Source organism: Excalfactoria chinensis, chromosome 2, assembly GCF_039878825.1.
Source record: "Excalfactoria chinensis isolate bCotChi1 chromosome 2, bCotChi1.hap2, whole genome shotgun sequence".
Lineage (NCBI taxonomy): Eukaryota > Metazoa > Chordata > Aves > Galliformes > Phasianidae > Excalfactoria > Excalfactoria chinensis.
The window spans coordinates 48,323,745-48,335,218 of NC_092826.1; the positions used below are offsets into that span (position 1 = coordinate 48,323,745).

General features: G+C 39.2%; 1 protein-coding gene across 11 annotated transcripts in view; it reads left to right on the forward strand.

The window, feature by feature from the left end:
• Positions 1-9,106, forward strand: part of PTPRM (protein tyrosine phosphatase receptor type M) — a 454,976-nt gene extending 445,870 nt beyond the window's left edge. For all 11 annotated transcript variants that reach the window (XM_072327944.1, XM_072327945.1, XM_072327947.1 and 8 more), the window contains 3 exons: positions 1,651-1,814; positions 3,890-4,025; positions 8,215-9,106. In XM_072327944.1, the coding sequence (XP_072184045.1) occupies positions 1,651-1,814; positions 3,890-4,025; positions 8,215-8,268 (354 nt within the window). In that variant the 3' untranslated portion in view covers positions 8,269-9,106. The remainder of the gene's footprint in view (positions 1-1,650; positions 1,815-3,889; positions 4,026-8,214) is intronic.
• Positions 9,107-11,474: the final 2,368 nt, after the last annotated feature.

An 11,474-nucleotide genomic window follows, 5' to 3' on the forward strand; every position in this document is an offset into this window, starting at 1 on the left:
TTTCCTGATATACACCCTGAAAGAGTTGAGAGCATGAGCGAATGATGGATCATACAATAATCATTAAGAAAAAAAGTCTTGTGTGTGCAACTGAAAAATATGTTAATGCATACCTCAGGTGCATTAAATACAAATGAAGTAAATGCAGTATTGAGGTTATATGGTAGCCACAAAAAGGTGAAATCAGTGCGGTTTTAACTTAAAAGTTTTAAATTAGCCATCTTAAATGTTTCTATCCTGTGTCATGCAACACTAGGCTTGTTTTTCAATACCAGTCCTAGGCTTTTAGTTCAGATCTTATTCCACTAATCACACTTCATAATAGATGTAAGCACTTCACAGGGACATGTACATTCTCGTATCCAGCTTTTATGCTGCAATAAAGTTGACAGAAGACAAAATTAGGCATCAATTTAAAGCTGAGCAGAAAAAGGATTCAGCCACAGACCAGGCATCTCTTCCCATTCAGATGGAGAGAGCTCTTGCTGTGGGCTGGTACTGTTCCCTGAAGAACTACATCTAGGAGTAAGAAACACACTCTGTTAATAAGTCAGGAGCTGCCATGGAGTCTAATAGCTGTCAGAACCCCAGCTACCCCAGAACACTCCCTGGGATGCTCCTGTGCAAACAGGGGAGTAGACTGTAAGCTTCAAGGTACTTCTGATGTATGACAAAGGTCTTGCATTCCCAGAAAATGTGGCAACGTAACACCACAGTCTCCAAGAGCATTAATGGGGAGGTGTAGCAGAAGCTGGGTCTGGCTGATGCCATTTAGGGAGAATAGAAAGAAACTAGACAGGAAAGTAGTGAAGACCAAATCTGACATAAAGCAGACAAAATGCATTGAAGAACATATCTAATGCTAGGTTTATTCCCTGATCTTGTTAATCTTACATTCTCTCTATTGCCTCTTACTCTAGAGCAAAACTGGTAACGTCAACATTTCTGCACATTGCTCATTTTAGAAGTGGTACTAAAATGCATTCACTTTGCCAGAAGTGAAAATGGCAAATCCTAGACTACAAAACCAGTTTTCATCTGTGTGTTTATTATGCCCTTTTCAAAGGACTGTAATTTTCTGCCACTAACACTTGTTCTGTGCTCCTTTTTTATTTTAAATCACCATAAAGCAACTGTTCAGTAACATCTCACCAGAGGGGCTCTGACTGCTTCAGTAACACACAGTAAAGTAAAATCTAGTTCGCTTTTTATAAGCAGGAAAAATCTGAGGGTTTCATTTGGTTTTTAAAATATTTCCTGCTTTAGATTATCTTGAGAGGTTTTGACCTTTCTTGTAAAAAAGACAGAAGAGTGCAAATGTTTCTCAAAATACTGAAATGCTTATGTAATCTTATCGCGACTTCTCTGCTATGATATTAATTAATTGTTTGATCGTGCTGCTCTACCGTTGCTCTCTTTTAGTCTGCTTGTATACCCTATGTTTAAAACCTCTTGTCCTGATAGCTCCGTTGGAAATTAAAAGTCGTAATTCTTTGCAGGCAATTGAAATTGCATTAGTAGTTTGTCAGTGGTGATCTGCCCAAAGAACTTTCCTCACTGATGCAAATATCTAAGTTACGCACCATTTGAATAGACCATAAGCAATGCTGTTCCTTCTTCTTTTCCTACTCATTTCCTGAATGCCTGCAGCCCCAGGACGGCTATCGGATGGTGCAGCAGTTCCAGTTCCTGGGATGGCCCATGTACAGGGACACGCCGGTTTCCAAACGCTCATTTTTGAAGCTCATACGCCAGGTGGAGAAGTGGCAGGAGGAGTACAACGGGGGAGAGGGACGCACAGTTGTCCATTGCTTGTAAGTATTAGGGACCAGTGAGAAAAATACTGTTATCATAGTATTTGTGCCAGGTTTTTAAAGATTCATGAGAAGGTGAAGAGGTACAGGATCTGAATAAGTAATACAGCTGCTCATTTAAAAGCTCTGAAGACACAAGAAACTGTATACTTTTTTTTATATGTAGATTCATGAGTTTTCTGCTCTTTCCCTGGGTAGACACCTGTGAAAAGATGATGGGTAAAACTCTACATTATATAAAGATTTCAAGTGACTTTTTCAAATGAAAAAGGTGCATATTTGTTCCAAATAAATCAAAACTTTACCTTCAGAATAATGCACTTTTTATTTCTACTCAGTGCCAGCTACAGTTCATTAATGGTAGAAATAAATAATACTGTAGGGAGTGATTCCTCTTCCAGATGTAAGTCACAGAAGTCAAAGTGGTCTGGTAGAACAGTTATGACAGCCCCTTGACTGCCTTACCCTTCTCTCATAATGCTATCTGTTTTTGTCCTTCGGTGACCCTTGTGCTCCATGGGTACAGGCTCTCATCCACCATCCTGCCTTTTGGTATGGCTTAATAGATGTACATGCTGTTTGTTCTCAGCACTGGTTGATCTTCTGAGATTAAATCTTCATGCCTGAAATTGTAGCCCTCTCCTTCTGAAGATCTACTTAAAGATGCTACCATGATGGAGAAGGACACCTTCATGTGAAAAGCATATGCTAAGATGCTTTCAGAAGTTGGAACCCAAGAGTAGACAATAACTTCCTGAATTTTGGTTTGCAGTTAATCAATATTACAACTATGGAGGAAAGTGCATTAATAATTCCTACTATCACTGACCTTGAACAAGTCACTGCTCTTCAGTTTCCCCATCTGTAGAATGGGGATAATAATACTTTCATCAAAGGAGCATTGTGCACTGTGATTAATTAATGTTTTGAGATCTTTAGCTGAAAAGACCCTTTTGAAGTGCAAATTACTGTTATCTCTGAGGTGGCTGATGATATTAAATAGTTGTACAACATCACACATGCGTCACTTCCAGGCAGTAAAGAAAGAAAAAGCTCTAATATAATCCTTTTAAATGACTTTATTTTAATTAAAATTCTCAAAGAGTCCCACAGTATCAGGCAGTGTTTTGGCAGCAGAGAGCATTCTTTTCATACTGCTGGGATGTGACAGATGTGAGACATTGTAGCTTCCTTTGAAAATCAACCATTTGCAAAGCTGGTTTGAAAGACCATCTACCTATCTAGGCTGCACTCCGGTAATTAGTAAGGTTTATTATTTTTAGTGAAGTGCAGCCTAAAGATCCTGATTAGAATAGCTATAGAAGTAGTAGAGTTTCCACCAAGAAGGAGATTCTCCTAAAGATTAAAAATAACTAGGCGTAAAGTATTATTAAATGCTGTATTTGATCACGCGAAGGAGCCTTTGTGCCTGGTATCCTTGTTGGCAAATCACTTTGGGTTCTTGTCCTCTGTTGCTGTGGGTGGAGGAGGAATGCAGTCACTTCCAGAAGCAGCTGTTACAGTGCAGCCAGACCTTGGGCCGTGCTAAAAGCACAGCCAAATGGCTTGTAAACAAATTGGACGCCATTTCTCTTGTTCTTCTGAAACACCTTTGGGTACAAGAAGAAGGCACCAGGATCAGGAATTAAAAAAACCTTAAAAGAACCTTGAAAGATCCTCTTTCTCTATAATGCTTTTAGCCTGACACTCATTACATTCTCGTGCATTTATAGTGCAGAAGGGTGTTAAGTTAAATCTGAAAGTACCTTGTCCTTATTTTAGCATTCTCTTCATGCTGCCTCAAAATTTCACTAAAGAGAGTGGCACGAAACTCAGCCACTCAGTTCCCTTCAGGCTTTCAGCCTCCTGAATTCTGGATGATAGGCTTGAGATCATTCAGCCCATTAATTCCAATTAAAAACAGCACTCTGCTTAGAGTTCATCAGCCTTCAGGCACATTCGCGTTCTTTGGTTTCTCCCTGGTGGAACTCATACCTTCTGTAGCCATTCCTGGCGCTGTAAGAACTTGTAATATTGTCAATTTGTAACTGAGCCTTTTTTTTTTTAACTTACAGGAATGGAGGTGGCCGCAGTGGGACGTTTTGTGCAATCAGTATTGTTTGTGAAATGCTTCATCATCAGAGGGCTGTTGATGTATTCCATGCTGTGAAGACACTGAGAAATAATAAGCCTAACATGGTGGACCTTCTGGTACGAGCTTTTTAACTGCTGCACTAAATAGAAAATGTTCCTTTTTTTCTCAGAAGATTCAGTCAGATTTCCAAGATTTGCAGTGGGAGTTGTTCACAAAGCAAGCAAGTCATTTTCAAAGGGGATAATGAAGTCACTTCACTTGTAAGAGTATTTTTACACTGCTTTCTTCCCAATGAGACTTTGTCTCTGTTCATTTGAATTTTTTAAGAGTTTTAAACTTTCAGCCGAACATCCTTATTAATTTTCCTTTCTAGCAGGCTGCTCCAAGTGGAGAGCAGCCCTTGCATGGGTAGAAATAATAGTTATGTAAAATGAAATGCCAGATTTTCAAATTATATATATTATAAATAGCTTAATCGCCGAGTATTTATCAAAGCCATGAATTTCAGTTTGACATCCAGAATATTGCATTTAATTATGGTTGCTCTATCTCGTAGAAAGATTAAAGAAGTTCAGAAACAAGGGGCCATGTGCAATTATTTTCTTAGAGAGTGTTTTATGGGCTTTTTTTTTTTGTAATGGGGAATTGCTGAAGTGCCAGCTGCTACTCCACAAGAGCTGCAGAAAAGCTTAAAGCAGCAAGTTCTTACACTCCAGTGTGTAGTTCTGTACTCAGAGATGGCTGAAGCGTGATATCCTATTCTTATGCCAGGACCATAAAGACACCTTCTCCCCAAGTCCCACTGCCTTTCATCTAGGCTACCTGAAAAGGAATGGACTGCCCATAGAAGCTGTGGTGCCCCATCCCTGAAGGCACTCAAGGCCAGGTTGGATGGGACGCTGGGCAGCTGAGCTGCTGAGGGGCAGCCCTGTCCATGGCAGCGGTTGGGACTGGGTGGGCTGTGAGGTCCCTTCCAGCCCAAACCATTCTGTGATTCAATAAAAAGTCCCAAACTTTCCCTTATGCCCTTCTCTAGTCAAGCTCATGGCAAAAAGCCAGATGTTGCCAGCTGTGCAAAATGAAGAGGGAGTTCACAACTAGTGCTGCGGGACCACAAGCTAGGAATATGAAACTGTGAATCTTGTAACAGTAAGAAACTATCAAGCTTTCACAGAGGTGGGAGGGAGCAGCCTATTTGGCTCCTCTTCCTCTGGTTTGTATTCTCAGGAGGAGAATCATCGTGCTGAGAACCATACATTTTTATTTCCCAGATATTAAGATAAATGTCTACTTCTTCTTTCAGATAGTATAGTTTTGGATAGAGACTTGGCAGGCCCGCTGTTTTTGGTTCTCCCAGAGCTTAAGTGCACAGAACTCACTGATCTCTTATTCATCTATTTTATAGAAATAAAAAGAAAATTACCAGTGTGAAGATGTACAGTTGAAGAAAATGCTCTCTATAAATTCCCATTTTTGACAGTTCCCAGGTATAGATTTGTCAGGGAGCTGTCTCCATTTTTCAGCACAGAATGTTTTTAATCAGAAGCTGGATGTATTATTTCAGAATATAAAAATAACTCTTAATAAATTGGAGGTGGTCTGAGAATGTCTGGTTGGTATTGAGAAACCTTTGTAAGGTTTTTTCACTAGGAGATTTCAAAGCACTTAGGAAGGAGAGCAGTATTGTTTTCCTTATTGTAAAATAAGCATAGAGAAACTAAGGTAAGGGACGATCAGGATTGTTTCCATTATCTCATAACCCACTGACAAAGCAGAATTAGCACAACTTGAATTAGCAAGGTTCAAGGGAATTTTCACATCAGTTATTTCATTGTAAAACGGGAATGTTGACACTTCAGTCCTTTTACAGTTACTGATCTTAATGATTTCATCCTTTTTGACCTTTGTTGTGCGTCTCTGCCTCAGTTTCCCCACCTGAAAAATGAGAACAGTAATATATACTTCTGTAAAATGCTGTTATAACAGATGAAATGTTCTGATATAACAGTATTTGACAAAAAATATATATATATCAGGACTGCTTTATATGAACCAGTTATATACTTTCTGACCAGACGAAAGATGGTCTTTGCAGTCCATATGTAGAAATTCATCACTTAATTTAATTGAAACCATTGGTTTTCCTGCAAGTGCAAAAATCTGAATGCCACATCTATTCAGTGTGGAAAAATCTCTGCGATTGTTCAGCCAACATACAAAGGCACTGTGTGGTATCGCGACATGTCTGCTACTGCATGTACAAACCATTCTGTTATAAATGTTATTGGAACTACCGGTGGTTGCCCTAGGAAGAAACACCAATATTCCTCTCTGAAGCCAGCTAACATAAATAAACTTTTCCTATTAGTCATCAAGTAAAAAATAAAGATGTACTAAGGACACACATGAGTGAGCACAGTGGGAAATAATAAAACATTGACTCTTTAACACAGGGTTAGTAAAAATGACAGTTCTGCAGGGACACCAAATCAGCATAAAGTGAGCATGGAAAATGGCAGTGGATAAGTGGCTGATCTCTTGTTTTGATCTCTGTATTGTAGCCATGGAGTAATTGTCATTTATTTAAAAACATAATCCATAAAAGTAGAAAATAATTTACATAATATTACATATCTTACATAATAAGAAAAAAATTACATAATATTTCTTTCTTTTTTTATCTTTTCTCATCCTGAAGAAGACACGAGCAGTTTATGGAACCCTGCAGGGTCTTAAAGCCTGACATGCATCTCATTCATGACTTAGGCAACATAAGCACTTTGGGTTTGTTTTCTTTTAAAGTGATGGCTCTCAACAAAAGTACTTCTAAAATGTCACTGTTTTTTTCTGGCTTTTTTATCACCATGATATCATTTGGCCTCTTAAATTTTAAGTTGGCCTCTGTTTTCAACTAAGAAGTGTCCCAAAATCACAAGTACAGGCCATCAGATTGAATCCTTTATAATGTTTTCTTCAATAGAAAGGAGAGTATATCTGGGATGTGACTGTAATCTCCCTGCAAGCACAGCTAAATTTTTAATTGATTAAAGTGTGTAATAGAGAGAGGCATTTTGGTGGCAGAAATAGTCATAAAATGGGGATTGTGAATTGTTCAAACATACTTGGATTCAAAGAACCCACACCTATTTCTTTCAGCATTCTTATTTCATTTAAATGACTGCAGCGTATTCCAAGTAGGAATAGCAGAATGGAAGAGGGCTATGTGTGAGCACAAAACTGTTAAGTCCCAGAGTATCACATCCCTTAAAGTTGCCCTGTGGGTGAAGGTCAGTCAAAAGCACTGACCTCATTGTGCCACTTAAGATGTGAAGAGGATAAAGTCACGGCTGTGCATCTCAGGATGCAGACTGGGATTTCCCTGGATCTGGTCCAGCTTCCCAGCCATTGCAAATGGAAATAGCTGTTCTGTGTTTAAAGCAGAGGACTGGTACCTGGAAACTTAGACTGGGTAACAGCAGCCATTAAGACCCTAAAACACATATAGCCATTAAATGTTTGAAAAGGAATCCAGATCTGGCCTGGTCTCCTGCCCTACTGTACTGGGGGAGCACAGTCTTCAGTGTGAGCTTGAGCCACATCTAGAGGAGGAACAATGGGCAGACTTCACATTGACATGTAGGAAGCATCTGAGCATCAAGATACTCAGGTCATCAAAATGCTCAGATGGTGACATGTCTACAGGGACAGAATATCCACCACCTCTGACAGGTTGCCCAGATAGGTGGTGGATGGCCCATCCCTGGAGACACGGAAGATAAGGCTGGATGGGGCTCTGAGCAACCTGATCTGCTGTAGGTGTCCCTTTTCATTGCAGGGGGGTTGGTCTAGATGGCCTTAAGGGTCCCTTCCAATTCAAATGACTTTATGATTGTTTGAAAATAGGAGTTATGGGCTGGAATGCATCAGATGTTGGGTCTGCTTTAAGATCAACATTTCCATGAATGAACTTCAGTAACTCCAATTCTGGCAAAGTGCTATGTGAGCATTCTGACAGATAACCAAAGGGCTGCATGTCATTTTACTTATGTATAATCAGTTTTTCTCATACGAATGTATTAGAGCAGCTAACTACACAACCAATAGGAGCAGTACTGTAAATTACTGTGTGTGTAGTGTCTATTGTCTGCTTAATGTAAAGATTTTCTTATCTGAGTATAAATTTGATTTGCGAACTGATTCCCATAGACCATAGCTGATTGTAAATAATTTTAACAGAAGAGAAATATTGATCCCCTTAATTAAGTTCCTTCAATAATTGACTTTGTGGTTGTCTTGATTTTTCAGGATCAATACAAATTCTGCTATGAAGTGGCTTTGGAATACTTGAATTCTGGCTGATGGCATAAACAGAGCAGACACTGTTCCTCCCTCCACCACCACGAACAAAGCAAGTCGTTTCATGATATCTGTGTCAATGAGATGAAGACTTCTCAGTGTTACGCTTCTACTGCTTTGTATAACTGGCTCTTTTTAAGAGCCCAAGGAGATGTTTATAAAACTGCTTGCACTGCCCATTTTCCACTATTAATGCCGCTGCTTGACACCCATATGAGCGTACACCAAACCACATGGCGGTCGTTGAACACTGTATTCATATGTAGCCATCGATGTGGTGAAGCAGCATAGTCCTCTGGTAAATAAGAGAGCACAATTATATTCTTATGAAGGAATTTGTACTCTTCTGTTATATTTTGTCGCCTGTGATTCTCAGTTATTGTCATGGCCTAGTGTACATTTCTGTTCTGTGGAGAATGCTATCTGGCATTTTGATAATATATGATTTTAGTTATATTTGCATTCTAACACGTGCATAATAAATGAATCATATGTAGCTTATCTGAACTAATGGAAAGACGTGTACCAAATCATGTTAACTTTTTTGAGTTGTAATTTCTATCCACTTTGTACCATTTCAGAGAGAGAATCTTGATAGAAATGCAGTTAGACAGATGCAAAATACAGGATGCTCAGATTAATATATCCAAAGCTTTTTCATTTGTTTATATTGTAAATATTTTTTGACTTCATCAAATTATTTATTCATTAAAATGAATTTTTTTGTGAAGCACAGTGAGTGACAATCATTTTTATTAAGCCCTGGAAATGCTTACTGTATGATAATGTAAACATTTGTTTACCTTGTATGGATTCTCAGCTCAATAAATAATTACATACATGATAAAATCTTGTTATTTAATACCTCTTGGCATCTGAGTGCCTTCTGGTAAATCTCTTTTGACTTCAGTTCCTCTAAATACTGAGCTACACCAAAACATGCTTTTTGTGTTATCTAGTGTTGATCCAGCCAATAGCAAGAAAGATGTGTGTCATGCCACCATATGAAAAGAAGAGATGAGCTGAATGAATCAAGATACACATACACAAATGGAAAAACTGAAAGTTCTGATGCTTGGTGAAGAAGAGCTGATGTTGGTTGGGTGTTCTGTACTCAGTCTTGTCACAGAGGTGTGCTCGTGCCTCACCTGCGTGGATGCAGTGCAAGAAGCATAGCAGCAAAGAGGACTGAACCAGCAATGGCTTGCTGCGCTGTCCTTTGGGATTCCAGATCTTTCTGTCTTACCCAGCAGTACCAAGGAGACATTGCAGGCAGAGCAGCTGCTCAGTACTGAAGCCTTTCAGAGCTATACGAAAGGCCAGAGCAAGGAGGTTGCACACTGCTCAGTATTTCAGCTCTTAAAAAGATTATTTTAACATGCAAGCCATCTGGGATGGGGACAGTGTCAATATAAGTGTATCAAAGTCAAAATGTTTTGAAAGCCTTTAAATTTAAGAGGTATCCAGCCTAGATAGAATGATGCACAGCTTGTCATGTGCCAGTTCCAAACCACTGCAAAATTCAGATCTGAAGACGTGAGGACTGACTTCCTCTGCAGCTGGAAAGCATCTGTTTTACAAGAAAATTGCTTTAAAACGTAGCTGACAGCTACAGGCCATTGCTGTAAATTGCAGAGAAGTACTGAAGAACTTATGAAAAACAACCCCATCTCTGAAAAGAATGGCAGTGCTTGGGTGAGCCCTGTAGCACTACAGCCCAATGCAGAATATGCTCTGATTCACGTGGAAACTTCAAATACTGTATTCTTTCAAGCCAGCTTGACAGACCCGGTATACCAGCTGAGCACACTTCTCTGTAATAATTAAAGATTGATAAAAATTTGATTTCCACTATCTAGTCATTGAAATATGCATACATGTGACTAATACTGTCTGATGGCCCCAAGAACTTTAAGGCAGCTAAGCATGCTGAAGAAGTGCTGAGACTAAAAGTGACATAGGCAGCGTGATCCCAAACTTGAGCAAGATCTGTTGAAATGCAGCAGGAATTGTGGCAATCTCTCCCAGGGACAAAAACTGCCAGAATTATTTCAGATGTTGCACTCTTCAAGACTTGCTTTGCCACAGGTAGGTCTTGGGGTGCGAGGGGTGAAAGGAGATGACAAGAAGAGAGTTCTGCTGGGTTTTCAATTTCTTGACTGATTATAATGGTATTAATTTCTTTACTGATTATATATTATTTGTTCTTCTGGCACAGGTGTAGTCAAACCACTCTGAACTTCAGTGCCTTCAAATGGGAGTCAGCTCAGGAAAGCAGTAAGTCACTTTGTGTCCTCACTCTCCTTCTACAGTTATCCATATGAATGATAAAAATCCAGGTTTCGGTAAAGTATTTTGGCAAGAAGAAAAAAAAAAAAAAAAAAAAAAAAAAAAAAAGGAATAAAATTAAAAATATTAAAAACATTTTATAAAGCAAAATGAGATCTGCAGGAGCCAGGGCTAGAGAGAACATAAAGCAGCAGAAAGAAGCAGAAAGAAGAGATGAACGTGGAGGGTGGATATTCAAGAAATAGCATGGAGCTTCTAAAGGTTACGTGGAGGATACTATTGCAGAGGAGACAATAGAAAGAAAACTGCAGTGACAGCCATTTCAGGTGCTTATAAGCCAACTTCCCCTTTTAGTGGTACATTATGAAAACACTAGTCCAGTGCAGCTTCAGAACATACAAAGAACATCAATCCTGGCTTAGGAAGAATAGAGGAAGGATGTTTTCTTCATTCCCTGATATATGAGGCACTTAAATGAATAAAGAGACACTTAAAATGGTTGACCATATGTATTACCCAATTCATCATCTGTCCAGTACTTGAGGTGGTTGATTTTTGCTCAGCTCTTCTGAAAGAGTAGCAGTGCTGATGGGGAGAGGCTACCACATTCAGGTATCTGTGTCTTTTTAGCAGCAGTCCTCCTCACACCTTCCTGGGCTTCTTTATCAGCAAAATGAGCCGATGTCTGGCCAGATAGTTTCACGGAGTACTAATGCAAAGCTTAAGGACTATGTACAGTAAAATTTAAAAACAAAGAGTAGAAAATAGGATACACAGTAAAATATAAAACTTTACCACCCAGCTGTACGTGCTCAGCCTCCTATTTTTTTATGTTGGCCCTCAACATCAAAGGCAGATTTTGGCAGTACGGCAGTATAGGGTGGGCCTTCCACCAATATTGGTATATTTTGTTGCCATGT